The following is a 27,909-nucleotide window of genomic DNA, read 5'->3' on the forward strand; positions in this document are numbered from 1 at the left end:
CTCTTCTGCCTTTGAAACACTTGGGCTCTGTGTTTTCCTTCCTGTGGAAAAGAACTGTCCTTCTTATCTATGCAGAAATGGCCAAAATTGGGGTTCCACCTCCCAAATTCCCTATATCCAAGAGTTGCTCCCAGCCAAAATCTGCCAGTACCATCCATTCTGGCTGGCCTTGGCCTCTGGTGGCTGCCCCTGCCACACTGGGGCTCGGTTCTTTCCTTCCCATGGAGATCACTGTGACACGGTGGGGACCTCATGGAAGCAAGGGGATCATTGTGGCACCACTGGAGCCCATGGAACCAAGGGGCCATGGTGACACAGCGGGGCTTCATGGACCCAGAGACCATTATGACTCTGTGGGGCCTGATGGAACCATGGAGGCCATTCTGACCCTTCAGGGCCTCGTGTCACCAAGGGGGCATTGTGACACCTCAGGGCCTCATGGAAGCAAGGGACCATTGGGATACTGTGGGGCCTCATGGAACTGAGGGAACATGGAACAGGTCTGGCTGGCTTGGCCTCCCAGGGGCCACCTGACAGGTCCGGCTGATCTTGGAATGCCAAGAGCTGCCTCTCATAAGCTCCTGGAGCACTGGAGCTCCATGCTTTCCTTCCTAAGGCAAAGAACTGTCCCTCTTTTCAGATGCCCATTGCCAAAATTGGTAAGCTCCCTAAAAAATTTTCTCCATGCAAAGGTATCTCTCAGAAAAACCTGCCAGCTCTGGCTGGCCTTGGCCTCCAGTGGTCACCTCTCATCTGCCCCTGAAACAGAGGGCTCTATTCCTTCCTTCCTATGGATAAAAAAAAGCCTTCTTGCCAAAGACCATGGCAAAAATTAGACTTTTGCCTCCCAGATTGTGTATATCCAAGGATTGCTCCCAGACAAAAGTAGCCAGGACAGACAGGTCAGGCTAGCTCTATGCTCTGGTGATTTTCTTAGACTATGAACTTTATGTTTTCATTTGAAAACACCCTGGAGAGTGCCCAGAGATCTCACAAGTTGGGATTTTGAGGCCTTGTGCACATGACCACTACATATGGGCAAAGGAGCTCTGTGCTCTGTGCTGTTGTGGTGGTTTTGCATCACGGAAGTGATGTCCTGAGAGAAGCTGCTAGCAGTTTCCTCGGTGTCTGACAAAAAAACAATCAGTAATTAGCTTTGAGAGCTGACAGTCTGTTAAACCACTAAGGAAACTGCACACGCCTCTGTGAAGACACAAGTTAAAGATGGAGAAGCCTGGCTGGGTCTCTTTCCCTTCTGGCCAGCAAAGAGGTGACCAGGCCGGCCCAGCCCCGTCTCAGCCAGGCCAGGCCGGGCGGCTCCTGCCGTGGGGCCGGGCCCCTTCCCAGGGAGCCGCCAGGCCCCATCGGCTGCCGGGCAGGGCAGGGGAGGCCGCGGGGCCGAGGCCGGGCCGGGCCGTGGCTGCGGTTGCTGACATCTGGCCGCTACCGAGCCCTGCCCCGCCGCCAGCCCGGGCCCAGCCAGGATCCGCCGGGCCCCAGGAGCAGCCCCGGGCCGGGCCGGCTCGGCCAAGGTTCTGCCGCCCTTGGTGTTCGCCCGCAACCAGCGGGCAGGGGAGGAGAAGCCATGGGCCCCGGCCGTGCTGCTGCTGTGCTCTGGCCTGGCTGCTGAGATCCTGGCCCTGCCCCAGCGCGGCCCAGCCTGACACAGCCCCAGCGCAGCCGCTGCAGAAACCTCCATGGTAAAACAGCTCCGGCCGCAAGTACCGAGCCCGGCCGGGGTCACGGAACCATCTGCAGGCCCCGGCTGAGATATTGACTCTTCCAGTGCTTCCATCCTCCCTCGAGTGAGAGAAAAGGACAAAGTGCAGGCACACACAGGAGCAACATGAAGACACCGAGGTCAGTGAAGAGGAAGTTGAGGCCCAGATGGGAGGGATGCGGAGATGCCTTGATCTTGGGGCTGAAATCCTCTGGTAACGCTATGGAGAAGGATGTAATTGATACATCAGACTCTCATTTTCCCTATAACTCTTTGAAAACATTTTGGAGGTGACTTGTTCAGCAAAGGCCTCCATGCTAATGTAAGGAAATGTTGAAGTAGCTGTGATCCCATGAGAAGTTTGAACAATGAAAGAGAGCAGAGTGATGAGACCCTGAGCCCCCAGGGAGAGAAGAAGATCTCTGTTCCCAGAGATGAAGATGATTTCAGAAATAGATGAGGAGAACCTTTGCTCTTAAATAGCTCATCTTTAAACTAATACTCCATAAGTTGGCATGGCCCATAAACACAACTGTGGGAGAAGATGTGAAAAAATGGGAGGGATTTCACAATTACAGATTTTTCCTAGGCAGCTGCTATTCATGGAAATGAAAAGCCATGAGATAACTGTCTTCTTGTGGAGAAGTCTCCATAACATTTACAAGAGGAACTTCTCTCCCTAAGTGAACTGAAGAAAGACTATTCTAGAGGTGGAAAACTGACTGAAATTTTCGCTTTTGTCTCTTTTCATTGTCAGGTTGTATGGAGAGAGGAAGTGTTCTGAAAGTTTTGTTCTGATTCTTATTACTCTTTATTTTAGTGACTATTAATAAACTTTTCTTTATACCCTATTAAAGTTTTGAGCCCACTTTGCCTTTCTCCTAATCCTATCTCAGAGCAAGAAATTAGTAAGTATATTCTAGTGAGTGCCCTGGTAATTAGCCAACACTCAAACCCACCACACTAATTAACACATTGGCCGAGAAATCTCAAAAAACACATTGGCCAAGAAATCTCAAATTGGCAAAGCAAAAATCTTCCTGATGAACTGCCTCAGACAAGAGGGAAATCAAGGCACAGCCATGGTTTCTCAGGATTTGTTTGATCCTCATGAGCCCCGTGGTGCATTAGGAGCGGAGCCCTGGAACCTCAGGGCCCGAGAGGAGATTGCACAAACCTTTCCAGGAGTCAAAGTCAGAAGAAAACCCCAAAGTGTCTCAAAGCATAAATGGGACCCACTGAGGTCCATCCCCAACACAGGCTCCTCATGGACTCCTTGGAGGAGAGAACAGGAGGCCAGGATGGCACAAAAACTTCATGGCTGGAGCTTTTCCAGGAGGCCCCAGTGCCTCAGGACAAGGTGTCTCCTGACAGCCCTTGGTGGCACAGACCCTGCTGTGCCCCAGGGCACCAAGACTTGGCTTCTCTTGGTCCCCACCTGTCATCATTGCCTCCAGTTCTCTGCTCTGCCTGGGGCCTGGGGACACTTTCTCAGGCGTGTTCCTCAGTGGGACCCATTAAAAGTCAGAAAAACTTTGGAGTTGGATTCTGACTTGGAGCTCTGGAGAGGTTTCTGCAGCTCCCTCTCAGGGCCTGATGTTCAGGGCCTGAGCACAAAGCCCCAGAGGGTCATTAAAGTCCTTGTGCTGTGTCTGTGCTGCTGAGCTGGGCCGGGCTCCTGGCACAGAGGGTGATCCTGGTAACCAAGGAGAGCTTCAAAAGCACATTTCTCTGGATGAGCAGCTCTTCTCCCAGCCCAGCAGGGCTGGGGCACTGCCTGCAGCCAGCCCGGGCACAGCACAGAGGCACAGAGAGCTTCCATCAGTCAGGGCTGGGAAGGTGCTGAGAAGTGCCTGGGGCAGAATCCCTGGCAGCCCTTGGCACAGGAACCTCTGGCTGCAGGACAATGCAGCTGCAGCTCCTGGAGTGATCTCCTACAGCTGGAACATCCCAATGCCCACAGACCCTGTGAGTACATTCTCTGATCATCTCTTGTGCAGAGCAGCCAGGGGTGCCCAGGGCTGTCCTGCAGAGCAGGGTCCTGCAGCCCAGGGCTTGGTTTTTGAATGTGAGCAGTGATAACAAAAACTGGGGCAAAGAATTCCTTGGACCTAATCCATTGGGTTGAGCCAGGGGTGTGTAACTGGGGCAATTGATTCTCCTATTGGATGTTCCTGTAAATTATCCTGATTAATTAAACTTAATAAATTGTTGAAATCGAGGGCTGGGTGTGCCCCATCCCCACTGGGACACCTGGAAACTTCCAATAAAGGTCTGGTTTTTACTTTACTGGTCTAACACTATTACAAGGATTTTTTTTCTCTTTTGATTATAAACTACAGGGGGATGAGAGAAGCAGAACAGGAATTGTAATCTCAAAATGACAGAAAAATCTGAGTTGAAAGGGACACACAGGATCATCAAAGAAATGTTTGAACATTTACAGAGACTCCTGAACTGTGACTTTGGGTGGTCAGTCTCTCTGCTAGCAGCCTCCCAAAGGGCCTTCAGCCACTCCTCAGCCCTGGACAGCAGCAGCATCACCTTTGCAGGGCCCAGCAGGGCTCTCCTGAGCTGCCCTCACCCAGCTGCACACAGACCCTGCCCCAGCCAGGGCCCTGCACACAGGCAGGTTTCTGTAGGGCCGGGCCGAGGGCACCCAGGGTGGGATGGGCTCTGTGAGCGCTGGCAGGGACAAGGCACCTCTCAGGAGGGAATGTCCAGGCCAGGGAGATGCTCAGGGAAGCAGAGGGGGCTGAACAGAGCAGTGCTGGGGGAACAAGCCCATCCAACCCCTCACCTTCCCTCAGCCACAGGGAATCATGTGCCTCTCACATTTCTCAGTGGCAAACTCTGGGTGCAGCAGGAATGCTGGGGATTTCTGACCTCAGAGAGCCAGGAATGATGTGTGGGTAGGAAGACAATTCCTAAAACCAACTCCTGCCATCTATTTCCTTTAGAAGTGTGAGTGCAGGTGGTACCGACCCTTTCTGTGTTAGGAGTGATTCCCCTGACAACTCCTGATTATCCGGCCTTGTCCATCTGCCACAGGGCCACAAACCCAGGGCAGTGGGGCAGGAATGCCTCTGCAAGATCCTCCATGCACAGCCCTGGTTGCTCCCGGCACATTCAGCCAGCAAAACTGGAGCAAAGGCAGGGACCTGGGTGAAGGTTTTCCCAGAGCATGAACAAGGATGGGTGAGTCCCAGCAGGACAGTCTACAGGGGATGGCCCAGATTTGGCTCAAAGCAACCTCTCCTGACTTCTCACTGTCCTTTATCCATGAACAGGTCCCCATGTGCAGCCACAGCCAATGTCCAACAGCAGCTCCATCAGCCACTTCCTCCTGCTGGCACTGGCAGACACGCGGCAGCTGCAGCTCCTGCACTTCTGCCTCTTCCTGGGCATCTCCCTGGCTGCCCTCCTGGGCAACGGCCTCATCATCAGCGCCGTAGCCTGCGGCCACCACCTGCACACGCCCATGTTCTTCTTCCTGCTCAACCTGGCCCTCAGTGACCTGGGCTCCATCTGCACCACTGTCCCCAAAGCCATGCACAATTCCCTCTGGAACTCCAGGACCATCTCCTACAAAGGATGTGCTGCTCAGCTGTTTCTGTTTATCTTTTTCATTTCAGCAGAGGTTTCTTTTCTCACAGTCATGTGCTACGACCGCTATGTGTCCATCTGCAAACCCCTGCACTACGGGACCCTCCTGGGCAGCAGAGCTTGTACCCACATGGCAGCAGCTGCCTGGGCCAGTGCCTTTCTCAATGCTCTGCTGCACACGGCCAATACATTTTCCCTGCCCCTGTGCCATGGCAATGCCCTGGGCCAGTTCTTCTGTGATGTTCCCCAGATCCTCAAGCTCTCCTGCTCACACTTCTACCTCAGGGAACTTGGGGTCCTTGCTGTTAGTGCCTTTTTATCATTTGGTTGTTTTGTGTTCATGGTTTTGTCCTACATGCAGATCTTCAGGGCCGTGCTGAGGATCCCCTCTGAGCAGGGACGGCACAAAGCCTTTTCCACCTGCCTCCCTCACCTGGCCGTGCTCTCCCTGTTTATCAGCACTGCAGCCTTTGCCTACCTGAAGCCCCCTTCCCTCTCCTCCCCATCCCTGGATCTGGCAGTGTCAGTTCTGTACTCGGTGGTGCCTCCAGCCCTGAACCCCCTCATCTACAGCCTGAGGAACCAGGAGCTCAAGGATGCACTGAGGAAAATGATGACTGGATGCTTTTCTGAAACAACTAATTGCCTATTTTCTTCTGCATAGCTTTCGGAATGGAACTCATAAGAGGCTCAACAGGCGTGCCCAGGTTTTTGGGTAATGTTCAGTGGGTTTTTCTGTTATAAAATTACCCTCAATTAAATTTTTTATCCCCCCATCTAATTCACAGTCTGCATCTTGGATTTGACCCATAAGCTCTGTAAAGCAGGGTTTGTGCTATCACTACATTTGAACAAAATATTCTACCTTCCAGTGCCTGTTTTATCTGGGATCCCAACTCTGAGACCTGCATGAAGTTAGAGGGGGGAAGGGGAAAAGAGTGCCCACAGAGCAGCACTGCCAGGGAGAAGCAGGGATTGGTCCTTTCAGAGCTGCTCTTCCCAAATCCACCCTCTCCTTCCCAGCCCTGCTGTGGCTGCAATGCTGCAGCACTCTGGCAGCTTGGTCACTGTCCTGCTGCGTGTCCGTGCTGTGAGCACAGGCAGGGACAGGGCATGGGCGCTGCTGGGACACAGCTGGGCTCCAGCAGAGCAGCTCCATCAGCAAAGGGCCTCTCCTGCGGGCAGGGCAGGAAGGCTTTGCTCTCCTCCAGAGCTGCTGTCAGCAATGTGCCCCAGGAATGCCCTGGCACAGCAAAGCCCAGTGCCTGGGCAGAGGGGGACAGTGCAGGGGGGCACACAGCAGTGTCCTGGCACATCCAGAGCTCCTGGCATGAACCTGAGGGAGCAGCAGAGCAGGGCCTGGGCTGTGTCTTTGTTCTGGGGACAGCCAGGGATGGTGCCCCAGGGCAATTGTCCCACACCAGCCCCTGCAACCACCATTGCCAGCACTGGCCTCTCCCCAGCCTGCAGGAGCTTGTTTGTCCCTGCATGAAGGGACACCAAAGGACCAGGCCAGCAGGCCATGTTTGCTCTGTACTGAGGAGATTTCAGCAGTGCATCGTGTGTGTGGGGGGAGATGAACCTGAGTGAGCACAAACACCATCAGCAGCACTCGGGGGTGGCACAATTCCAGTGGCACAAACAGTGCCTTCAGGCCACTTCACTCTGACAGTAACGTCCTCTGGGAAGCCACCTGAATTCTTTGCTGGGCTGTGGTTAGGACTGCATAGAGAGAAACATCCTGGGCCGGGAGGCTCCTGGAAAAAAATGCTCAGGGCAGCCATGGACTGCACAGAGAGACATTGGATGGAGTGAGGGTCTGTGGGAAGAAATCCCAGCTGCCTTCCTTCTGAACCACCCCGAGCACCTGTGCTGTGCTGTGTTCTGGGCACTGGCCTGGGACTGAGGGATGTGGAAAAGGCCTCTGGTGTCTGGGCTGTTGAGAAGGCTGGGCAGTGTCATTGAGGGACCTCTCTCAAACCCCTTGGAATGGCCAGAGCCATCCCAGAGAGTCCTGGGCACCTGGGAAGGGCAGACACAGAACCAGTCTGGGCAGGGAGGGGGACTGGGAGAGTCACGGACTGGTCAGGCTCAGCAGGGAAGGGGATGTGGCAAATCCCCCTGCAGCCATTCCAGGCACTGGCAGGACAAGGCAGGGACTGCAGAGCCCACGTGGGAGGGAAAAGAAGGGGATGTTGTGTGCCCAGACTTCAGCCAGGCCTGTGGCAGGGTCTGCTGTGGTCTCCTCAGAGCCAGACTGGAGAGAGCTGGGCTGAAGGAGTGGAACATGGGGTGGGTGGGAATTTGGCTGAACAATGAGGGTCAAATGTCATCCATGGTACAGAGTCCTCTTGGCAGCCATGGGCTGGTGACATCCCCCAGTGACTAGCCCTTGACCCCCACAGTGGAATATTTCTATTATCTCTATAAAGGCATGAAATGCACTTTCAGTTCCTTTGTGGATGCTGCCAAAATGCAGGGAGTTTGTGACCAAGCTCATCTGGTCAATGGTGACTGCAAAATATAATTGGGCAAGATGACAGAGCTGGGTAAATTTATCTTGCCATCAGGTGCCAAGCAAGCCACAAGAAAGGGCAGAAAAAATCTTATGCATCAGAAGAAGGGCAGTTCAATAGGGAAAAACCCAAACCCAAACCCAAACAAAAAAAAAAAAAAAAAACCCAAACCCAATCAAAAAAAAACAAAGCAAGACCCACCCACATCAACACAAAAACTCCACAAACAAACCAATCACAAAAAAAAAAAGGCCACTAACAAAAGAAAAGCAAACCCAGAGGAGATCTCCTATCAGCAGAAATTATTAAACCACCTTGTGGCAGGAGAGGATGAGAGGATTCTGTATGTGTAGGTGCTCTTTTGAAAGAAAAATGTCTTAAAAAAAAATTAATCCCCTACCCCCCTTTCACCCCCTCCCCCCCCCCCCCCCCCGCCACTTCTCTCAGTTGATTGCTGCTCATGGTGTGACATGGAATGGAACATCCCTTGGGTCAGTCCAGCCCAGCTGTCCCATCCGTGTTTCTTCAGGAACACTTGCCCACCCCAGGCCCACAGGTTGAGGGGGTTGCAGACACATCTCATGCGGGGTGAGCACTGTGACAAGGACAGGAGAACAGAACAACATTTACTCTTATCAAGGACAGTCGAACAGAACAGCACAGCCTGGGAGAAACTGATTAAGGATGTACCTCTGGCAAACAGAAATCACACAAAATGCAAGCAAGATGCCAGCTCAGCTCTGCAAGGCTGACAAAATAGAAGTTATGCAAAACAGTAATATTGCTCTTACTCAAAAGGGGGGTCGAAGAACAGCCACCTAAAAAGGACACTGGATGTTGAAGACAAGCCCCAAAGGACCATAAGGACTTGTGATAAGGGGTGCAACTGTGTCAATAAACTCAAAGGAAGTGGGGATAGTTAATGAATACATAATCAGTGTGTGTGATTAAAACTCTGTTAATTCGATGCTCAGTGCACTTGAATGGAGGAAGGATGGCCCAAGTGACCACCATGCTGTAATAAAGAATACCTGCTTTCAAATACTCAAAACTCTGTAGAAGTCTCTATCCTGTGGGTTTCAGTATCAGTGGTGTCCTTGACTCCATTATGCCCCACAGTTTCACAATGGTCCCTTGGTTCCATCAGGCCCTGCTGTATAACAATGGACCCTTGGTTCTGTACTGTCAAAATGTCCTCCTTGGTTCTGCACTGCCACAATGCTCTCCTTGGTTCCACAAGGCCCTGGTGTGTCACAGCAGCCCCTTGGTTCCATGAACTGCCATAGTGTCACCTGCTCTCTTGGATCTGCAGTATCCCAATGGACAATTGGTTACAAGCAGCCCCGCTGTGTCACCATGAATATTTGGTTCCATGGGGCCCCACAGTGTCACAACAGCCCCTTGGCTCCACGAGGCCTCGCTGTATAACAACAGCCCCTCAGTTCCATGAGGTTTTGTACTGTCAACAATGGTCTCCTTGATTCTGTAGCGTGAAAATGGCTGCTTGGTTCCATAAAGTTCTCAGTGTCACAGGGGTCTCCTTGGTTGCATGAGGCTCTGCAGTGTCACAATGTCCCATAATTTCCAGGAGCTTCTGTCCTATCAACCATGTCCCTTGTTCCAGTGAGGCCCTGCAATGTCGCAATGGCCCCTTGGCTCCATGAGGTTCCATAGTGTAAGCTGGTTGCCTTGATTCCAAGAGATTCTGCTGTGTCACAATGGCCCTTTGGTTCCATGAGGTTCCATAGCATCACCATGGTCTCCTTGGATCCACAGTATCTCTATGGACTGTTGGTTCCATACAGCCCTGCTGTGTCACAGTGGTTCCTTGGTTCCATGAAGCCCCACTGCACAGCAATGGAATCTTGGTCCCATGAGGTTCTGTACTGTCACAATGGTCTCCTTGGTTCCGGACTGTTGCAATGGACCCTTGGTTCCATGAGGTTCCATGATGTCACAATGGTCTCCTTGGTTCTGGACTGTAACAATGGACCCTTGGTTCCACGAGGTTCCATGGTGTCACAATGGTCTCCTTGGTTCCAGACTGTAACAATGGACCCTTGGTCCCACAAGGTTCCATGGTGTCACAATGGTCTCCTTGGTTCTGGACTGTTGCAATGGACCCTTGGTTCCACGAGGTTCCATGATGTCACAATGGTCTCCTTGGTTCCACGAGGCCGTTCTTTGTCACAATGGACAATTGGTTCCATGGGACCCTGCTGTGTCAAATAAACCCTTAGTGTAATGAGGTTCTCCAGTGTCACAATGCTCTCCCTGGTTCAATGACACCTTGCAGTGTCACAATGGCTGCTTGGTTCCATGAGCTTCCATAGTGTCAGCAATGGCCTCCTTGTTCCTGCAGTGTCACAATGGACCCTCGGTTCCATGAGGTTCCTAAATGTCACTGGTCTCCTTGGTTCCATGTGGCTCTGCTGTGTCACAGTGGTTCCATGAGTCCATGTCCCTTGGTTCCATGACTTTCTGTACTGTCAACAATGGTTCCTCTGTTCCAATGCGGGCTGTGTCACAATGGACCCTGGGTTCCATGATGTTCTTCAGCGTCACAATGGCTCTTTGGATCCATGAGGTTCCTTAGTGTCACCATGGTCTCTGTGGATCCGCATTGTCATAATGGACAATTCGTTCCATGCAATCCCAACGTGTCACAGTGACCCCTTGTTTCCATCAGGCCCCACTTTGTCACAATGGACCCTTGGTTCCATAGGTTTTATCCTCTAACAATGGACTCCTTGGTCCTGTGAGTTACCCTGTTTTTTACAGAGGTTTCTGTGGCTCCAACAAGGCCCAGCTGTGCCTCAATGCACCCTTGGTTCCATGAGGATCTGGAGTATCACAAAGGCTCCTTGGATCCACAGAGTTAGAGGAATTTCTTGTGGAACAAGGACATGCTATCCTTGATGCTATTCCTTTGCAGGAACTGGACAACCCTGGCCTGCAGATTACAGAGTTACTTTAGTTACTTTAAAGTATTTAGGACATCCTTGGAAAGACAATAAGCTTTGTACAAACACAATAGTCAATGCTGGACGCTGAGTAGTATATGAAAACTGTCACATACTATAACCTGATTAGACGCTTATATCAGCCAATCAATAAGTGACCTGTATATGTAATTATATTATGTTAGCCAATGAATGTTAAGTAGCTAATGTGTTGTGTAAGGTGATAAAGGTAGAAAACATGAAAAAGTTGGACAATTATGGGAGGATGACATCTAGCCATATTGGTTTGAGAGTCATTACTCCAGCCAGCTCTCCGTGGGACCCACTTCAGATTCTCAGCCATAAGGGGTCTTAATTTTCATACCTATTCAAACTGTATTAGGAGGTGCCAGGCATAAATATCAACTGGAGATTGCTGATATCAGTCTATAAATAGGAAAAGTAAACAGGACAAAACAATTCTCTCTGCATTGTTTCCAATATAGTAGATTCACTCTGAATACGCTTCTGGAATCTGTCTAATAAATCACTGAAGAACTGAAGACCTGAATTATTCACGTGAGCTTGTCTTGTTTGGGTGTTTTGAACAAATGTTTATGATCTTTTCTCATTGAATTTCTCAACTGAAGAACTCAAGAAAGAAGAGGCCTGTGGAGTAGTGAAATTCATCAGCAACGTCCAAGTGGCTGAGGATCCATCCCCATCAGAGCAGCAAGGACCAGCAATGGGCACAGCTTTGTGGCTGCCCCAGCTCTGGGATGGGCCCTGGGCCTGGAGCAGGAGCAGCTCTGGAGGGCCCCAAGGCCGGGCTCTTGTGCTGGCCTGGGCAGATGGGATGGCAGCAGGGGCTGCAGAGCTCTCAGCACCTCAGCCCGAGGGGAGCAGGGCAGCCAGGGAGCCTCCTTTGGCCTTGGCCAAGCCCCTTCCCCCATGGCTGGGGCTGAGTCCTGGCTGAGCTGCAGCTGCTGCTGTGCCCTGGCCAGGGGCTGAGGCCGTGGGGCCAGCGGCCAGAGCAGCCTGGGCTGAGCAGAGCTGTGGGGCCAGAGCCGGCTGGGCTGTGCTGGGGAGAGGCCCTTGGTGCTGCACAGAGCTCAGGGCAGCTGGCAGAGCTTGCAGGGAGCTGGGCTGGGCTCAGAGAGCCTGGCACAGAAACCATCAGTGTCCATCCCAGCCTGGCTGAGCGTGCAGGGGCCAAGGAGAGCAGCCCAGGGTCTGCAAGTTCTCTGTGTGGGAGCTCAGCTTGTGAGCCCCTGAGCCCTCCCAAGTGCTGGGGCTGCACCTCCAGCTCCAGAGGAGATGTGACAGATGGGAGCAGAGACAAATCATTCCTGCTGGATTCTTTCTTGTGTGTGCTTATACAGGTGACCTGGATCCATATGTAGACGAGCTGTTTTGTGTCAGCAAACACTGGTAGAGTGAGAAGATAATATTTCTTAGCTGAAAATAGTATTTCATGCATAACACACAATGAGAAATAAAAGACACATATGATCAAAAGAGATCTGAGTTTTTTAGAGGATGAGAGACTCATTGATGTTCCAGCAGTCAAACCTGCTCAAATACTTTCCTCAGGACTTCCTTGAGATGAGAGGTGACCACCAGAGGACCAGGCCAACCAGAGGTGTCTGTCCTGCCAGCTTTTGTCTGGGAGAACCCTTGCATATAGGGAATTTTTCAGGAGGAGTATCAGTTTTGGTTGTGGGCACCTGGAAAGACGGATGGTTCTTTTCCATAGGAAGGAAAGCACAGAGCTCCAGTTCTCCAGGGACTGATGAGAGGCAGCCCTCAACATTCCAAGATCAGCTAGACTTGTCAGGTAGCCCCTGGGAGCCCAAACCCTTGCTTCCATGAGGCCTTGCAGTGTCACAGGGGTCTCCTTGGTGCTGTAGTATCACAACGGACCCTTGGTTCCATGGGGACTCCCAGTGTCAGAAGGGTCTCCTTGGTCCATGAGGCCCTGCAGAGTCCTTTGATTCAACGAGGCCTCAAAGTGTCACCATGGCCTCCAGGGTTCCATGAGGCCCCGCAATGTCACAGTGGACCTTTGGTTCCATGGAGTCCTGCACTGTTCCACGGATCCTTAGTTCCATGGGGCCCTGAAGTGTCACAATGGACTCCTTGGTTCCATGGTGCCACACAGTGTGACAAGTGCCCCTTGGCCTGCCAAGACTCCATAGTGTCACAATGGCCCCTTGGTTCAGTGAGGCCTTGTAGTGTCACAATGGCTCCTTGGATCCATGGGGCCTGTAGTGTCAAAATGGCCCCTTGGATCCATGGGGCCTGTAGTGTCACAATGGCTCCTTGGATCCATGGGCCCAGTAGTGTCACAATGGCCTCCAGGGTTCCATGAGGCCTGTAGTGTCACAATGGCTCCTTGGATCCATGGGGCCTGTAGTGTCACAAGGGCTCCTTGGATCCATGGGGCCTGTAGTGTCACAATGGCTCCTTGGATCCATGGAGCCTGTAGTGTCACAATGGCCCCTTGGATCCATGGGGCCTGTAGTGTCACAATGGCTCCTTGGATCCATGGGGCCTGTAGTGTCACAATGGCCCCTTGGATCCATGGGGCCTGTAGTGTCACAATGGCTCCTTGGATCCATGGGGCCTGTAGTGTCACAATGGCTCCTTGGATCCATGGGGCCTGTAGTGTCACAATGGCCCCTTGGATCCATGGGGCCTGTAGTGTCACAATGGTCTCCATGATGCCATAAGGCCTTGCAGTGTCACAACAGAACATTGGTTTCACTGAGCCCCACAGAGTCACTATGGTCCCCTTGGCTGCACAGGGCTCTGGAGTGCCACAATGCCTCCTTGGTGTCACAAGGCCTCAAAGTGTCAAAATGGCCTCCAAGGTTCCATGAGGCCCTGCTGTGTCACAATGGACCTGTGGTTCCATGATGCCCCATAGTGTCACAATGGCATCCTTGGTTCCATGGTGTCAGAATGGCTCCTTCATCCCATGGACACCCACAGTGTTCACTGTAGTCCCCTTGATTCCACGACGCCCTGCCATGCTCTAATGGCCCCTTGGTTCCAGTGGGTCCAAAGTGTCAGAAGAGTCTCCATTGTTCCATGAGGCCCCGCAATGTCACTGTGCTCCCCTTGGTTCCACAGGATCCACAGCTGAACAATGGACTCTTGGTTCCATGAGGTTCCTCAGTCACAATGGCCTCCTTGGGTTCACAGTGTCACCATGGACCCATGGCTCCACGAGGCCTTGCTGTGTCAGAATGGCCCCTTGGTTCCAAGAGGTTTCTCAGTGTCACAATGGTCTCCTTGGATCTGCAGTATCACAATGGACCATTGGTTCAGTGTGGCCCCAAGGTGCCAAAATGGATTTTGGTTCCATGGGGTTCTGCTGTGTCACCATGGACCCTTTGTTCCATGAGTTTGCTCAGTGTCACAGCTGACTCCTTGGTTCTGTGAGGCCCCGCTGCCACCAAATCTCTGAAATATCAGAATGAGGCTCCTTAACACTCATTTGCTATTTCAGAGTGTATCATTTATTCAGGCCTGAGGTCTAACATGGGATAACTCCTAACCTCACCTGGACATGTAATTCTACCAGTGTGTTGCTCATATACAGTTGCTAAATGCCAATCACAATTTACCCATTTCCATAAATCCCACCCCAAGTTCCCAGATTCAGTCCTTGTTTTCTCTATCACTGCACCCTTGAGCCAGATGTCTTCTTCTTCTCTTCCAGCCATCCGTGCTGGGAAAGCAGCCCCTGCATGCCTTGTTCCTGTGCTGGAAGTTCACAGGCATGGTAAAAATGGAATGAACCCTTTGGGTCTCAAGGCCAAGGCTTTGTGTGGCCAGGCAGGGGCAGGCAGGAGGCAGAGCTGTCAGCAAAGGAAGGGGCCAGCGAGGTGGGGCAGCCGGGGGATGACGACAGCCTGCAGGGACAGAGGCCAGGGCAGGGACACCGCAGGACAGCCTGGGCTGCAGAGGGCACAGGGATGTGCAGCAGCTGCAAGGCCCTGACAGAGCCAACCTGTGCAGCCCTTTGGCCATGGCTGCTGGCCCTGGGCCTGAGGCCACGAGGGGACAAGTGACCCTTGCAGCCCTGGGGCCTCATGGCCTCCTTGCCCCTGCTCAGCAGCCTGGCAGGGGCCGCCCCATGGTCCTGCCCTTGGCATGGCACATCCCCACATGGCAGTGCCCATCCCGGGAAGAGCCCTGAGCAAGGAAGGAGGGACAGGATCTGCCTTGCCAGGGGCTGGGGCTCAGCCTTGGCCCTTTGCATTCCTGAGACACATCCAGGTTTGCTCAGCACCAGAGACACCTTTGCCTTGTTTGTCCCCACCTGTCATCAGTGCCTCCAGGGTTCTGCTCTAACTGGAACCTGGGGACACTTTCTCAGTCGTGTCCCTCAGTGGGACCCATTAAAACTTCAAGAAACTTTGGAGTTTAACTTTGAGTTCTTGAGAAGTTTAGACACTCTGAGGGACTGAGTCTGGTGTAAACAACACCAAAGCCCTGAGAGGGCCATTAAAGTTTTCCTAGTGCAGTTATGGAGAAAGATTTCAAAGAGCTTGTAAGAAATACACTGTCCTCTTTCAAAGGGTGTATTTTATTACATTTCTCTTTAGAGCAGAGGCGATTGCAGCATTCTGTGATTGATACTGACCCAGGCTCTCCCCTCAGGAGCTCTGGCCTGCTCAGAGCAGCTGTGCCTTGAGCTCTGGCCCAGTGTGGACAGCCTTGCTCCACATTGCCCAAGCCCATCCTGTCTGTCCTCGCTCACCTGGGACCTGCTGTGCTTGCAGAGCTGGCTGCACCCAGCCTAAGAGGGGCTTTCCCTTTGTCTATTTTTGAAGCAATCTAAAACTCCTGAGTTTCTCCATGAAAACAGACACACTCCTCAGGGGTGTGCCAGCCCAAGGTGCCACCAAAACCACTGCAGACCTGCCCTGGGCCAGCTGTGAGGGTGGATCATCAGCCCAAGCTGCACTGGGCCACTGCAAGGGGCCGTGGCCATGGACACTGCACTGACCCCACTGCTGGGTTTGGCTGCCACGGCAACCCTGAGACATTAAACTGTCCTTGGAAACACTGGGGAGGACTGGGACATACTGGGGGACACTGGGAACGCTGTGGGAGACACTGGGACATACTGGGAGTGACCCTGGGAAGGACTGGGACAGCCTGGGAACACGAGGAATGCTGAGGGGAATCTGGGTGGACTGGGATGGACTGTGGGGGTACACACTGAAACATGCTGGGACATACTGGGAGTGATACTGGGGGATATTGGGACAAACAGAGGACACTGGGAACACTGTGGGGAAGACTGGGGGACACAGGAGCGGAATATGGATGACACTGGGGGAAACTGGGAGGGACTGGGAATGAACTCAGGTGTACTGGGAGGGACAGGGCTGTACTGGGAGGGACTGGAGGAGCACTGGGGTTGTACTGGGCTGTACTGGGAAGGACTGGAGGAGCACTGGGGTTGTACTGGGCTGTACTGGGGTCGCACTGGGCTGTACTGGGAGGGACTGGAGGAGCACTGGGGCTGTACTGGGCTGAACTGGGGATGCACTGGGCTGTACTGGGAGGGATTGGAGGAGCACTGGGGCTGTACTGGGCTGTACTGGGGATGCACTGGGCTGTACTGGGAGGGACTGGAGGAGCACTGGGGCTGTACTGGGCTGTACTGGGGATGCACTGGGCTGTACTGGGAGGGACTGGAGGAGCACTGGGGTTGTGCTGGGCTGTACTGGGAGGGACTGGAGGAGCACTGTGGTTGTACTGGGCTGTACTGGGAATGAACTGGGCTGGACTGGAGGGGTTGGATGGGCTGTTCCCGCCTCCCATTTGCCGGGGCTCCCGCCCATCACCGCCCGCAGCCAATCAGCGACAGGGATTGCAACCATGGGGCGGTGCCTGGAGTCAGCGCCATACTTCCGCTGTTGCCTACAACTCCCGTCATGCCCCGCGGCCCGATTCAGCCCCATTGGAGCCGGGACTACAACGCCCGTCATGCCCCGCGCTCCACAGAACCCCCTCGGTACCCGCCCCCATCTGTCCCGTAAGTGTCCCCCAGACCCTCCAGGATCCCCAAGTGCCCCTCAGCGCCCATTCGGGACCCCCCAAAGGCGCCCCCGGATCCCCGGAGTGCTCCCGACCCCACGGATGCCCGGCACAGCCACTGCTGGGAATTCATCTCCTCTCATCCCCCGCGGCCCCAGAGCCCCTCAGAACACAGTCACGCGCCTAAACCGCCTGCCGTACCCCGCGCCCTAAGGAGCCCGGGTAGAGCTCCCCGAGCTCCCCCCAAGTTCTCCCGAACCGTTTACGTTCGTCCCGAGGGCCTCAAGTCGCGGCTCGGACGCAAAAGTGTCCCCCAAGGGCCTTCCCGGACCCCCAAACGCCGCGTCCCAGCCACTGCCGGGACTACAGCTCCCATCATGCTCCGCGGCGCACGTCCCGCACTGTTGCAGCCGTGACTTCATCTCCCGTCATGCCCCGCGCCCCATCGCAGCTGCGCCTAGAACTCCCGTGATGCTCCGCGGCCCCGTTCAACCGTATTCTACCCGCGCCTACAACTCCCATCACGCCCCGCGCCCCGGAGAGCCCCGCTGGAGCCCCCCAAGTGCCCGCCCGGGCCCCGCGGGGCCCCAAATTCCCCTCCCTGACCTCCAAGGGCCCCCCTGGACCCCCAAGGGCTCCCCCGGACCCCGAGCTGTCCCTCAGAACCCCTAAGTGCCCCTCCAAGTGCCCACCCGGCTCCCCCAAGTGTCCTCCAGACCCTCAAGTTCTCTCTGAATTCCCTCCCCAGGCACAGAACTGCCCCAAATGTGCCCCAGAAATGTCTCCAAGGATCCCAAAGTGGCCCCTCCTCAACCCTGTGTGAGAAAAAGATGATAAAAAACATGACAAAATGACTGGAAATATTGCTAATTACCATAAACAGGAAGAAATAAATAGCCAATACATCTTAATTCATTAATGAAGGGAATTGTGTTACTGAGATACAAAGAACATTAGTTTTCTTAGCTACTAAAAATGTATAGATTTTTAATGTAAATATTAAAACTAGGTAAGAAAAAAGAATGCTATTATTAGAAATAAATTGAATACATATAGAAATAATTAAATATGTGAAAAATGGATATTATATGGCTCTATGCAGATAGTTACTATATGTAATATGTTATATTGATTAGTTGTGCTGTATTAACATTTTAATAGTATAGTAAATGTAGTTTTGTAGTTAAAATGAAGATTTAGCAGTTAAAAGAGAAACTCTGTATGTGGGGGTTTTTTAAAGGAATTAGACACTGGCTTCGAGCTAACAGTCACAGAACACCTAAATCTGCCAGAGAAGAGGAATTTATGGTTTTCTCATCAGAAGAAGCTGATTTCTTCAGGCCTCGCTCAGACTCAAAGATGCCGTGGGGATTAAAGGAAGCAGTTGAAAAATAACAGAGTTGCTTGTTTTAAATAGAATGTATGCATAACCATGAAGTATGTATGAATATGCAACAGTGTATGGTTTTTAAGGTTATTCCTTTGTTCATAAAACGTGCTTATCGGGCTTAAGTGCCCGAGAGCATCCGGACGTCCGTAAGTCTTTGCTTTTTATTGTCTTGTAATTGCCCTAACTCAAAATTTTTATTGCTCTAATTTTATTACTATTTTTATAACCATTTTATTATTATTAAACTTTTTAAATTTTAAAAACCAAGTGATTGGTGTTTTTCACAGTTGCTAACATAAAATAATGCGTTACAGAATAGAAATAAGAGAATAAATCACACGAGCATTTTTGGGTATTTTGGCGTGTCAGTCCCAGGTGGGCGGTGTCAGACGTGGTGACGCTGGAGGTGAGGAGCAGGTTGTCCAAACAGGGTCAGCCCAAAAGGGGCTCATTCTTCTCCATTCTGTTAGAAATGAGAAGCCTGACTCAGCCAATACATCAAGCAGCAATTAAATTTATTAATTAATATGGAAACGCATGAGCAGAGACAGCGCTGGGTGCAGTGGTGGGGGTTTTCCCCTCCAACTGCACACCGGTTGTTGGGCTTGCTGGTGTTTATTGATCATATTCATGCATATTCATCAGCTTTCCCCAGCAGCTTCTATTTCCCAATTTGACGTGAGCTTTCAGCAGTTTCTATTTCTACCTTTTGACGTCACAATTCTGTACTTTAGGATCGTAAATCTGTGATGGTGATGTCTGGTTCCTTTCCAATTTCTATATTCTGTTGTGATCTATTCCAGGTTTCAATATCCCGGGATGTGTGTCCCATACGGTGGGGTCCATCTTCCTGAGGTGGGGTCCAGCTTCTATTTTCTAGGATCATTAATCTATGGTAGTGATGTCCAGCTTCGCCTTTCGAAATCATTAATCAGCAACCTTGATGTCCATCTTCCTTTTCCAGGAGCTTGGGATAGGGTCACTTCCCTTTCTGTTTAAATCCCTTATATATTCCAAAGCTACAGTTTAAAATCCTTAATGCTAAGCAACATTCCAAAGTTAGAATTCAAAGGTTCTTATTGCAAAACAGCTTAAGACTTAATTACAAGTAAAAAGTTCTTCTCAAAAGCAACATTCTAAAGTTAGAATTCAAATACTCTTATTACAAAACAGTTTAAGACTTGTAATTGTTATTTGCAGATAAAAGATTGGTTCAAAAGCCTTCTTCCATGCTTTCCTGGGTTGTGTATTAGAACTCATCTTTATAACTGTCCCATGGCCGTGTTCCATACATTTCATAACCACAACTGCACAGGCTGCCTTTATTTACCCGACACAAAACACAACTTTGTATTTCACACTCCTGCACAGAACTCCAAACCGACTCCAGTCACTGCACAAGCCCTGGAGCCTTGAAGACCATGGAAGGAAGACAAAGAGCTCCTGAGGGCTTTCTGTATTTTCATCAGCCCCACGGTGGATTTGGGGCTGGGTCCAGGACCCTCAGGCACTGGGAGAAGGATGAAGAAGCTGCTCCAGGAGGCAGAAGCAAAACTCCAAGTCCCTGGGAGCATCCCTGGGCCCCAGCGAGGGCAGGGAGTGCCAGAGGCTCCCCAGGGAGTGCAGAGAGCAGATCCGTGAGGCCAGGATTGCAGGGAGCCCAAGGCTCTGAGCAGGGAACTGCGATGCTGAGCAAGGCCTGGCTTGGCTGCAGGAAGCAGAAAGGCCAAGCCCTGAGCCCAGCCTGGCACAGCAGGGCCTGTCCCTCACGGCTGGCTCGGGGCTGTTTGTGGGGCAGGGGGATGTGAGGGGCAGCAAGGACAAATGTCACAAACCTGTGTGACACTCCAGATCCTCATGGAGCCAAGGGGCCAGTGTGACACTGTGGGGCCTCATGGAAACAAGAGGCCATTGTGAGCCTGCAGGGCTGTAACACCCCAGAACACTGAAATGCTGGGGGTCACCAAAGGTTCCTTTATTCGAGTTTGTTGTACAGGAGAAACACCAACCAGATATTCTCACCATGGCCAGATGAAAGAGTTTTCTTGGTAGGAAGGGACCCACAAGGATCATCAAGTCCAGCTCTGAAGTGAATGGCCCACACAGGGACTGAACACAGCCTCAGTGATACCAGCACCATGCTCTACCCAACAGAGCTGAGAGAGCAAAATGACACAAAATTTTACTGGCAAAATATAGACAATCAAGGAACTTTGACAAAGGGTTTAACACAACATCCTGTTCTACATAAAACTGTTATCATAGCATTAACTCCAATATCTTAGCCCATTTAACCAAAAAACCTTTAATCCTCAAGATGCTAAGTTACCCAAAAATGTTCCAGGTAAGTAGGATTAGAAGAAGAAGAAATAGAGAACAACAGACAGACAGAAGATCTGTAGAAAGACAGAAGATCTATAGAAAGACACACACAGAGGCACCACCTGCTCAGGTTCCAGCACCATTAACAGAGGAACCCCAGGAGAAGGCAGGATCCAGACCATGGGCTGGCCTCGTGCTCCGGCTTTTAAACCCCTGGGCCTTCATGGGCCCGCCCCTGGGGTGGGACTGCCAGTTGCTTGTCCAATCAGAGCCAGGGAAGGCACCAGCTGCTGGTGTGTGATTGACTGACAGCTGGGCCAATCAGAGCTGGGGTAGCCCTGCCTGCTGTGTGATTGACTGACAGCTGGGCCAATCAGAGCTGGGTTAGCACTGCCTGCTGTGTGATTGACTGACAGCTCAGCCAATCAGAGCTGGGTTAACACTGCCCCTTCCATGTGATTGACAGCTGTGCCAGGCCAGGGCTGGGGGCGGGGCTCTGTCCCACCACAAACCAAGGCCTGACCCGCTCCTGGTCCCACACGGGCATTCCGAGCATCCCAAGGTGTCTGGGGACATCGATCTCATCCAGCCTCTGACAGCAACCACATGGTGACACTACAGAACCTCATGGAGCCATGGGTCAGCTGTGACCCTGTGCTGCCCCATGGAATCAAGGAGACCATTGTGAACACGGGGGCCCCAAGGAACCAAGGGTCCATGGTGACCTTGTGGAGCCCGCAGTGTCACAGAGGAGCCGTTGTGACACAGCGAGGGTGCATGGAGCTGAGGAGCCATTGTGACACATCAGGGCTTTGTGGAACCACGAAGCCATTGTGACATTGCAAGGCCCCATGGAAGCACAGGGCCATTGTGACTCTGCAGAAGCAAGGGGAACATTGTGACACTCCAGGGCCTCATGGAACCAAGCAGACCATTGTGACACTGTGGGGTCACACGAAACCAAGGGAACACGGAACAGGTCTGGCTGGCTGGGGCTCCTGGGGACCACCTGAGAGGTCCAGCTGACCTTGGCATGTCGATGGCTGCTTCTCACCTGCTCTGAAGCACTGGGGCTCGTGGCTTTCCTTCCTATGGGAGAGAACTGTCCTTTTCCTCTAGGGGCCTTTGGCCAAAACCGGGATTCCTTCTCCAAATTTCCTTATATGCAAAGATTGTTCCCAGATGAAATCTGCCAGGAGAAACAGGTCTGGCTGCCCTGGGCACCCAGGGGCCACCTCTCATCTGCCTTTGAGACACTGGGACCATGTACTTTTCTTTCTTATGGGAAAAAACCATCCATCTCAACTAGGTACCCATGGCCAAAATTGGGGATTTGCCTCCAGAATTCCCTATATCCAAGGATAACTCCCAGATGAAAGCTGCCAGGGGAGACAAGTCTGGCTGGCCTTGGCTTCCTGAGGGCTGGCACTCATGTGCCTCTGAAACACTGGGGCTCTGTGCTTTCCTTGCTAATGAAAAGAACTCATCTTCCTGTCCAGGCGCCCACGGCCAAAATCGAGATTCCACTTCCAAAATGCCCTGTGTCCAAGGATAGCCCCTAGAGGAAAGGTGCCAGGACAGACAGGTCTGGCTGGCTTGGCCTAAGGGTGGCCACCTTTCATCTTCTTCCAGAACACTTGGATTTTGTGCTTTTCTTTCTTATAGGAAAAAACCATCCATCCTGACCAGGCACCCATGGCCAAAACTGGGATTCCACCTCCAAAACTCCGTACATCCAAGGATTGCTCCCCAGTGAAAGCAGCCAGGACTTAAAAGTTTGGCTGCCCTTGGCCTCTTGGGAACTGCCTCTCACCTGCCTCAAAACACTGGGGCTCGATGCTTTCCTTCCTATGGAAAAGAGCCGTCCTTCTTCTCAAGGTGTCCATGGTCAAAATTGAGATTCCTCCTCCAAATTCCATATATCCAAGGATCCCTTCATGACAAAAGATGCCAGGACAAACAGGTCTGGCTGGCTTGGCCTCCCAGGAGCCACCTCTCTCCTCTTCTGCCTTTGAAACACTTGGGCTCTGTGCTTTCCTTCCTATGGAAAAGAACCATCCTTCTTATCTATGCAGAAATGGCCAAAACTGGGGTTCCACCTCCAAAATTCCCTATATCCAAGGGTTGCTTACAGAAAAAAGCTACCAGGACAGAAAGGTCTGACTGCCTTAAGCCTCTGCTGGACATCTGCCCTTGAAACACCAGTGTTCCATGCTTTCCTTCCTATGGAAAAGAACTGTCCTCCTCCCCGAGGTGTCCAAGTCTGAAATTGGGATTCCACCTCTAAAATTCTGTATATCCAAGGGTTGCTCCCAGCCAAAATCTGCCAGTACCATCCATTCTGGCTGGCCTTGGCCTCTGGTGGCTGCCCCTGCCACACTGGGGCTCGGTTCTTTCCTTCCCATGGAGAGCACTGTGACACTGTGGGGACCTCATGGAAGCAAGGGGATCATTGTGGCACCACTGGAGCCCATGGAACCAAGGGGCCATGGTGACACAGCGGGGTCTCATGGACCCAGAGACCATTATGGCTCTGTGGGGCCTGATGGAACCATGGAGGCCATTCTGACCCTTCAGGGCCTCGTGTCACCAAGGGGGCATTGTGACACCTCAGGGCCTCATGGAAGCAAGGGAACTTTGGGACACTGTGGGGCCCCATGGAACCGAGGGAACATGGAACAGGTCTGGCTGGCTTGGCCTCCCAGGGGCCACCTGACAGGTCAGGCTGATGTTGGAATGCCAAGGGCTGCCTCTCATCAGCTCCTGAAGCACTGGGGCTCCATGCTTTCCTTGCTAAGGGAAAGAACTGTCCCTCTTTTCAGATGCCCATTGCCAAAATTGGTAAGCTCCCTTAAAATTTCCTCTATGCAAAGATATCTCTCAGAAAAACCTGCCAGCTCTGGCTGGCCTTGGCCTCCAGTGGTCACCTCTCATCTGCCCCTGAAACAGAGGGGCTCTGTTCCTTCCTGCCTATGGATAAAAAACAGCTTTCTTGCCAAAGACCATGGCAAAAATTAAACTTTTGCCTCCCAAATTCCGTATATCCAGGATTGTGCCCAGACAAAAGTAGCCAGGACAGACAGGTCAGGCTGGCCCTGTTCTCTGGTGATTTTCTTAGATGATGAGCTGAATGTTTTCACTTGAAAACACCCTGGAGAGGGCCCGGAGATCTCTCAAGGTGGGCTTTTGGGGCCTTGAGCACATGACCACTACATATGGACAAAGGAGCTCTGTGCTCTGTGCTGTTGTGGTGGTTTTGCATCATGGAAGTGATGTCCTGAGAGAAGCTGCTAGCAGTTTCCTCGGTGTCTGACAAAAAACCAATCAGTAATTAGCTTTGAGAGCTGACAATCTGTTAAACCACTAAGAAAACTGCACACGCCTCTGTGAAGACACAAGTTAAAGATGAGAAAGCCTGGCTGGGTCTGTTTCCCTTCTGGCCAGCGAAGAGGTGACCAGGCCGGCCCAGCCCCGTCTCAGCCAGGCCAGGCCGGGCGGCTCCTGCCGTGGGGCCGGGCCCCTTCCCAGGGAGCCGCCAGGCCCCATCGGCTGCCGGGCAGGGCAGGGGAGGCCGCGGGGCCGAGGCCGGGCCGGGCCGTGGCTGCGGTTGCTGACATCTGGCCGCTACCGAGCCCTGCCCCGCCGCCAGCCCGGGCCCAGCCAGGATCCGCCGGGCCCCAGGAGCAGCCCCGGGCCGGGCCGGCTCGGCCAAGGTTCTGCCGCCCTTGGGGTTCACCCGCAACCAGCGGGCAGGGGAGGAGAAGCCATGGGCCCCGGCCGTGCTGCTGCTGTGCTCTGGCCTGGCTGCTGAGATCCTGGCCCTGCCCCAGCGCGGCCCAGCCTGACACAGCCCCAGCGCAGCCGCTGCAGAAACCTCCATGGTAAAACAGCTCCGGCCGCAAGTACCGAGCCCGGCCGGGGTCACAGAACCATCTGCAGGCCCCGGCTGAGATATTGACTCTTCCAGTGCTTCCATCCTCCCTTGAGTGAGAGAAAAGGACAAAGTGCAGGCACACAGAGGAGCAACATGAAGACACCGAGGTCAGTGAAGAGGAAGTTGAGTCCCAGATGGAAGGGATGGAAGGAGACTCCTTGATCTTGGGGCTGAAATGCTCTGGTAAAGCTATGGAGAAGGATGTAATTGATACATCAGACTCTCTTTTTCCCAATAACGCATTAAAAAGTATGGGGAGATGATTTGTTTAGCAAAGGCCTCCGTACCAATGTAAGGAAATGTTGAAGTAGCTGTGATCCCATGAGAAGTTTGAACAATGAAAGACAGCAGAGTGATGAGAACCTATGCCCCCAGGGAGAGAAGAAGAAGACCTCTGTTTCCAGAGATGAAGATGATTTCAGAAATAAAAGAAGAGAACCTTTGCTCTTATACAGCTCATCTTTAAACTAATACCCCATAAGCTGGCATGGCTGATAAACACAGCTGTGGGAAAAGCTGTTAAAAAATGGGAGGGACTTCACGATTACAGATTTTTCCTAGGCAGCTGCTATTCATGGAAATGAAAAGCCATGAGATAACTGTTGTCTTGTGGAGAAGTCTCCATAACATTTACAAGAGGAACTTCTCTTTCTAAGTCAATCGAAGAAAGACTATTCTAGAGGTGGAAAACTGACTGAAATTTTAGGTTTTGTCTCTTTTCATTGTCAGGTTGTATGGAGAGAGGAAGTGTTCTGAAAGTTTTGTTCTGATCCTTATTACTCTTTATTTTAGTTACTATAAATAAACTTTTCTTTATACCCTTTTAAAGTTTTGAGCCCATCTTGCATTTCTCCTAATCTTATCTCAGAGCAAGAAATTAGTAAGTATATTCTAGTGAGTGCCCTGGTAATTAGCCAACACTTGAACCCACCACAGTAATTAACGCATTGGCCGAGAAATCTCAAATTGGTGAAGCAAAGCCAATACAAAATCTTCCTGATGAACTGCCACAGACAAGAGGGAAAGCAAGGCACAGCCATGGTTTGTCAGCATTTGTTTGTTCCTCATGAGCCCCGTGGTGCATGTGGAGCTGAGCCCTGGAACTTTAGGGCCCGAGAGGAGATGGCACAAACCTTTCCAGGAGTCAAAGTCAGAAGAAAAGCCCAAAGTGTCTCAAAGCATAAATGGGACCCACTGAGGTCCATCCCCAAAGCAGGCTCCTCATGGACTCCTTGGAGGAGAGAATTGGAGGCCAGGATGGCACAAAAACCTCCCAGAGACTCAAAAGAGCACAAAAACCTCTCAGTATGGAAAGGAAAATCCAAAGTAATTTACAAAACTTGAGTATCTCAAAGCATTCATAAGCCCCACTGAGTGTCAGCACAAAGCTCTCAAGGGACTCGTTAAAGCAGATAATTGGGGCCATGATTGCACAAACCTCTCTCAGAGTCTGGATCAAAAGGGAAAAACCAAGTACCTTAAAAGAACTGAAGTACCTTGCAGCATTATGAGCCCCACTGAGTGTTGTTCCTGACAAAGCCTCTCCAGGGACTAATTACAGCAGATAATTGGAGGCCATGATTGCACAAAGCTCTCAGAGACTCCAAGGCAAAAGCCAAAGCCAAAGTGCTCTGAAAAACCTGCAGTCCCTGGGAGCATGAAGGAGCCCCCAGGGCCATTCCTGAGCAAGGCTCCCCAGGGACTCCTTCCAGCAGATCCCTGAGGCCACTGGGATGTGGGCTAGGGGGGGATGTGAGGGCAGGACAAGGGGCTGACAGTGCCCAGCCTGGCTGGGGCTGTGCCAGGAGGCCCCAGTGCCTCAGGACAAGGTGTCTCCTGACAGCCCTTGGTGGCACAGACCCTGCTGTGCCCCAGGGCACCAAGACTTGGCTTCTCTTTGTCCCCACCTGTCATCAGTGCCTCCAGTTCTCTGCTCTGCCTGGGGCCTGGGGACACTTTCTCAGTCGTGTCCCTCAGTGGGACCCATTAAAAGTCAAAGAAACTTTGGAGTTGGATTCTGACTTGGAGCTCTGGAGAGGTTTCTTCAGCTCCCTCTCAGGGCCTGATGTTCAGGGCCTGAGCACAAAGCCCCAGAGGGTCATTAAAGTCCTTGTGCTGTGTCTGTGCTGCTGAGCTGGGCCGGGCTCCTGGCCCAGAGGGTGATGCTGGTAACCAAGGAGAGCTTCAAAAGCACATTTCTCTGGATGAGCAGCTCTTCTGCCAGCCCAGCAGGGCTGGGGCACTGCCTGCAGCCAGCCCGGGCACAGCACAGAGGCACAGAGAGCTTCCATCAGTCAGGGCTGGGAAGGTGCTGAGAAGTGCCTGGGGCAGAATCCCTGGCAGCCCTTGGCACAGGAACCTCTGGCTGCAGGACAATGCAGCTGCAGCTCCTGGAGTGATCTCCTAAAGCTGGACCATCCCAATGCCCACAGACCCTGTAAGTACAACTCTGAGTATTTCTGGTACAGGGTAGATAAAGTGCTCATGAAGCTCTGATATGCTGAGGCGTTCTGATCAGTCATAGAATATTTCCAAGACAAGGATTTTGATAAAAATGAGGAAATTTCCTAAGAATTTATATTCAGTTTCGTACTGTTGGAGAATGGCAGGGGGGGAGGAATAGATAGTAACAGTTGATTATGAATTTTGACAAGCACCTGAGACATCCAAACTATTACCTTTAGTGATCAATAGGTTCAAAGACGATCCCTAATGTGCTTTCAGCCACTCTGCCCATGGACAGCACCAGCATCACCTCTGCTGGAGCCATCAGGCTCAGTCTGAGCTGTCCTTTCTCCAAGCTGCAAACAGAACCTGCCCCCAGCCAGTGCCCTGCAAACAGGCAGGGTCCTGTCAGGCCAAGGAGAGTGCACAGAGATTTGGGGTCTGTGAGTGCTGGCAGGGAGAGCTCAGGCACAGGGAAACACCTGCAGGAAGAAAATCCCCAGGAAGCAGAGAGAAGATCAGGGAAGGAGAGAAAACAAAACCCAGAAGTGCTCTGGCAGGGAGAGTTTAGAGATGTCCAGAGGATCCCCTCCAGTGCAGCCCCTCCCTCTGAACAAGCCCCCTCCCTCCTGTCCCCCCAGCCAAGCCTCTGTCCTCAGGGCCGGGGCTCCAAGGCGTGCAGCCCCTCCTGTGCAGGCAGAGCTGCAGCAGAGCCGTGGGGCAGCTCTGCAGCCCCAGGCCCAGTTCCCTCTGCAGAGCACAGGGCTGGGAGCAGCTGCCCGGCACTGGGGGCTCTGGGAGGGGGCACAGCTGGCTCAGGGTGACACAGCTGTCCCTAGTGCCTGGCTCTGGGCAATGCTGTCACTGCAGCCAGGGAAGGAGCTGCATCTCCCTTCATCCAGTGCCGTCAGAAGGACACTTGGAAGTCTCCCTGGGATTCCAGTCCAAGCTGGGAGCTTCAATCCAGGGTGCAA

At 52.3% G+C, this 27,909-nt stretch overlaps 2 protein-coding genes across 5 annotated transcripts in view; one reads left to right on the forward strand and one right to left on the reverse strand.

Annotated features, from left to right (window-relative positions):
• LOC137466802 (zinc finger protein 271-like) overlaps positions 1-27,909 on the reverse strand; it is a 678,770-nt gene that overhangs the window by 223,431 nt on the left and 427,430 nt on the right. The gene's annotated exons all lie outside the window — the stretch shown is intronic.
• LOC137466805 (olfactory receptor 14J1-like) lies at positions 5,034-6,003 on the forward strand. Its single transcript, XM_068178463.1, has one exon. The coding sequence runs from the start codon at positions 5,034-5,036 to the stop codon at positions 5,988-5,990; it is 957 nt and encodes a 318-aa protein (XP_068034564.1). The 3' UTR covers positions 5,991-6,003.

The sequence above is a fragment of the Anomalospiza imberbis genome, unplaced genomic scaffold, assembly GCF_031753505.1.
Source record: "Anomalospiza imberbis isolate Cuckoo-Finch-1a 21T00152 unplaced genomic scaffold, ASM3175350v1 scaffold_44, whole genome shotgun sequence".
Classification (NCBI taxonomy): Eukaryota; Metazoa; Chordata; class Aves; order Passeriformes; family Viduidae; genus Anomalospiza; species Anomalospiza imberbis.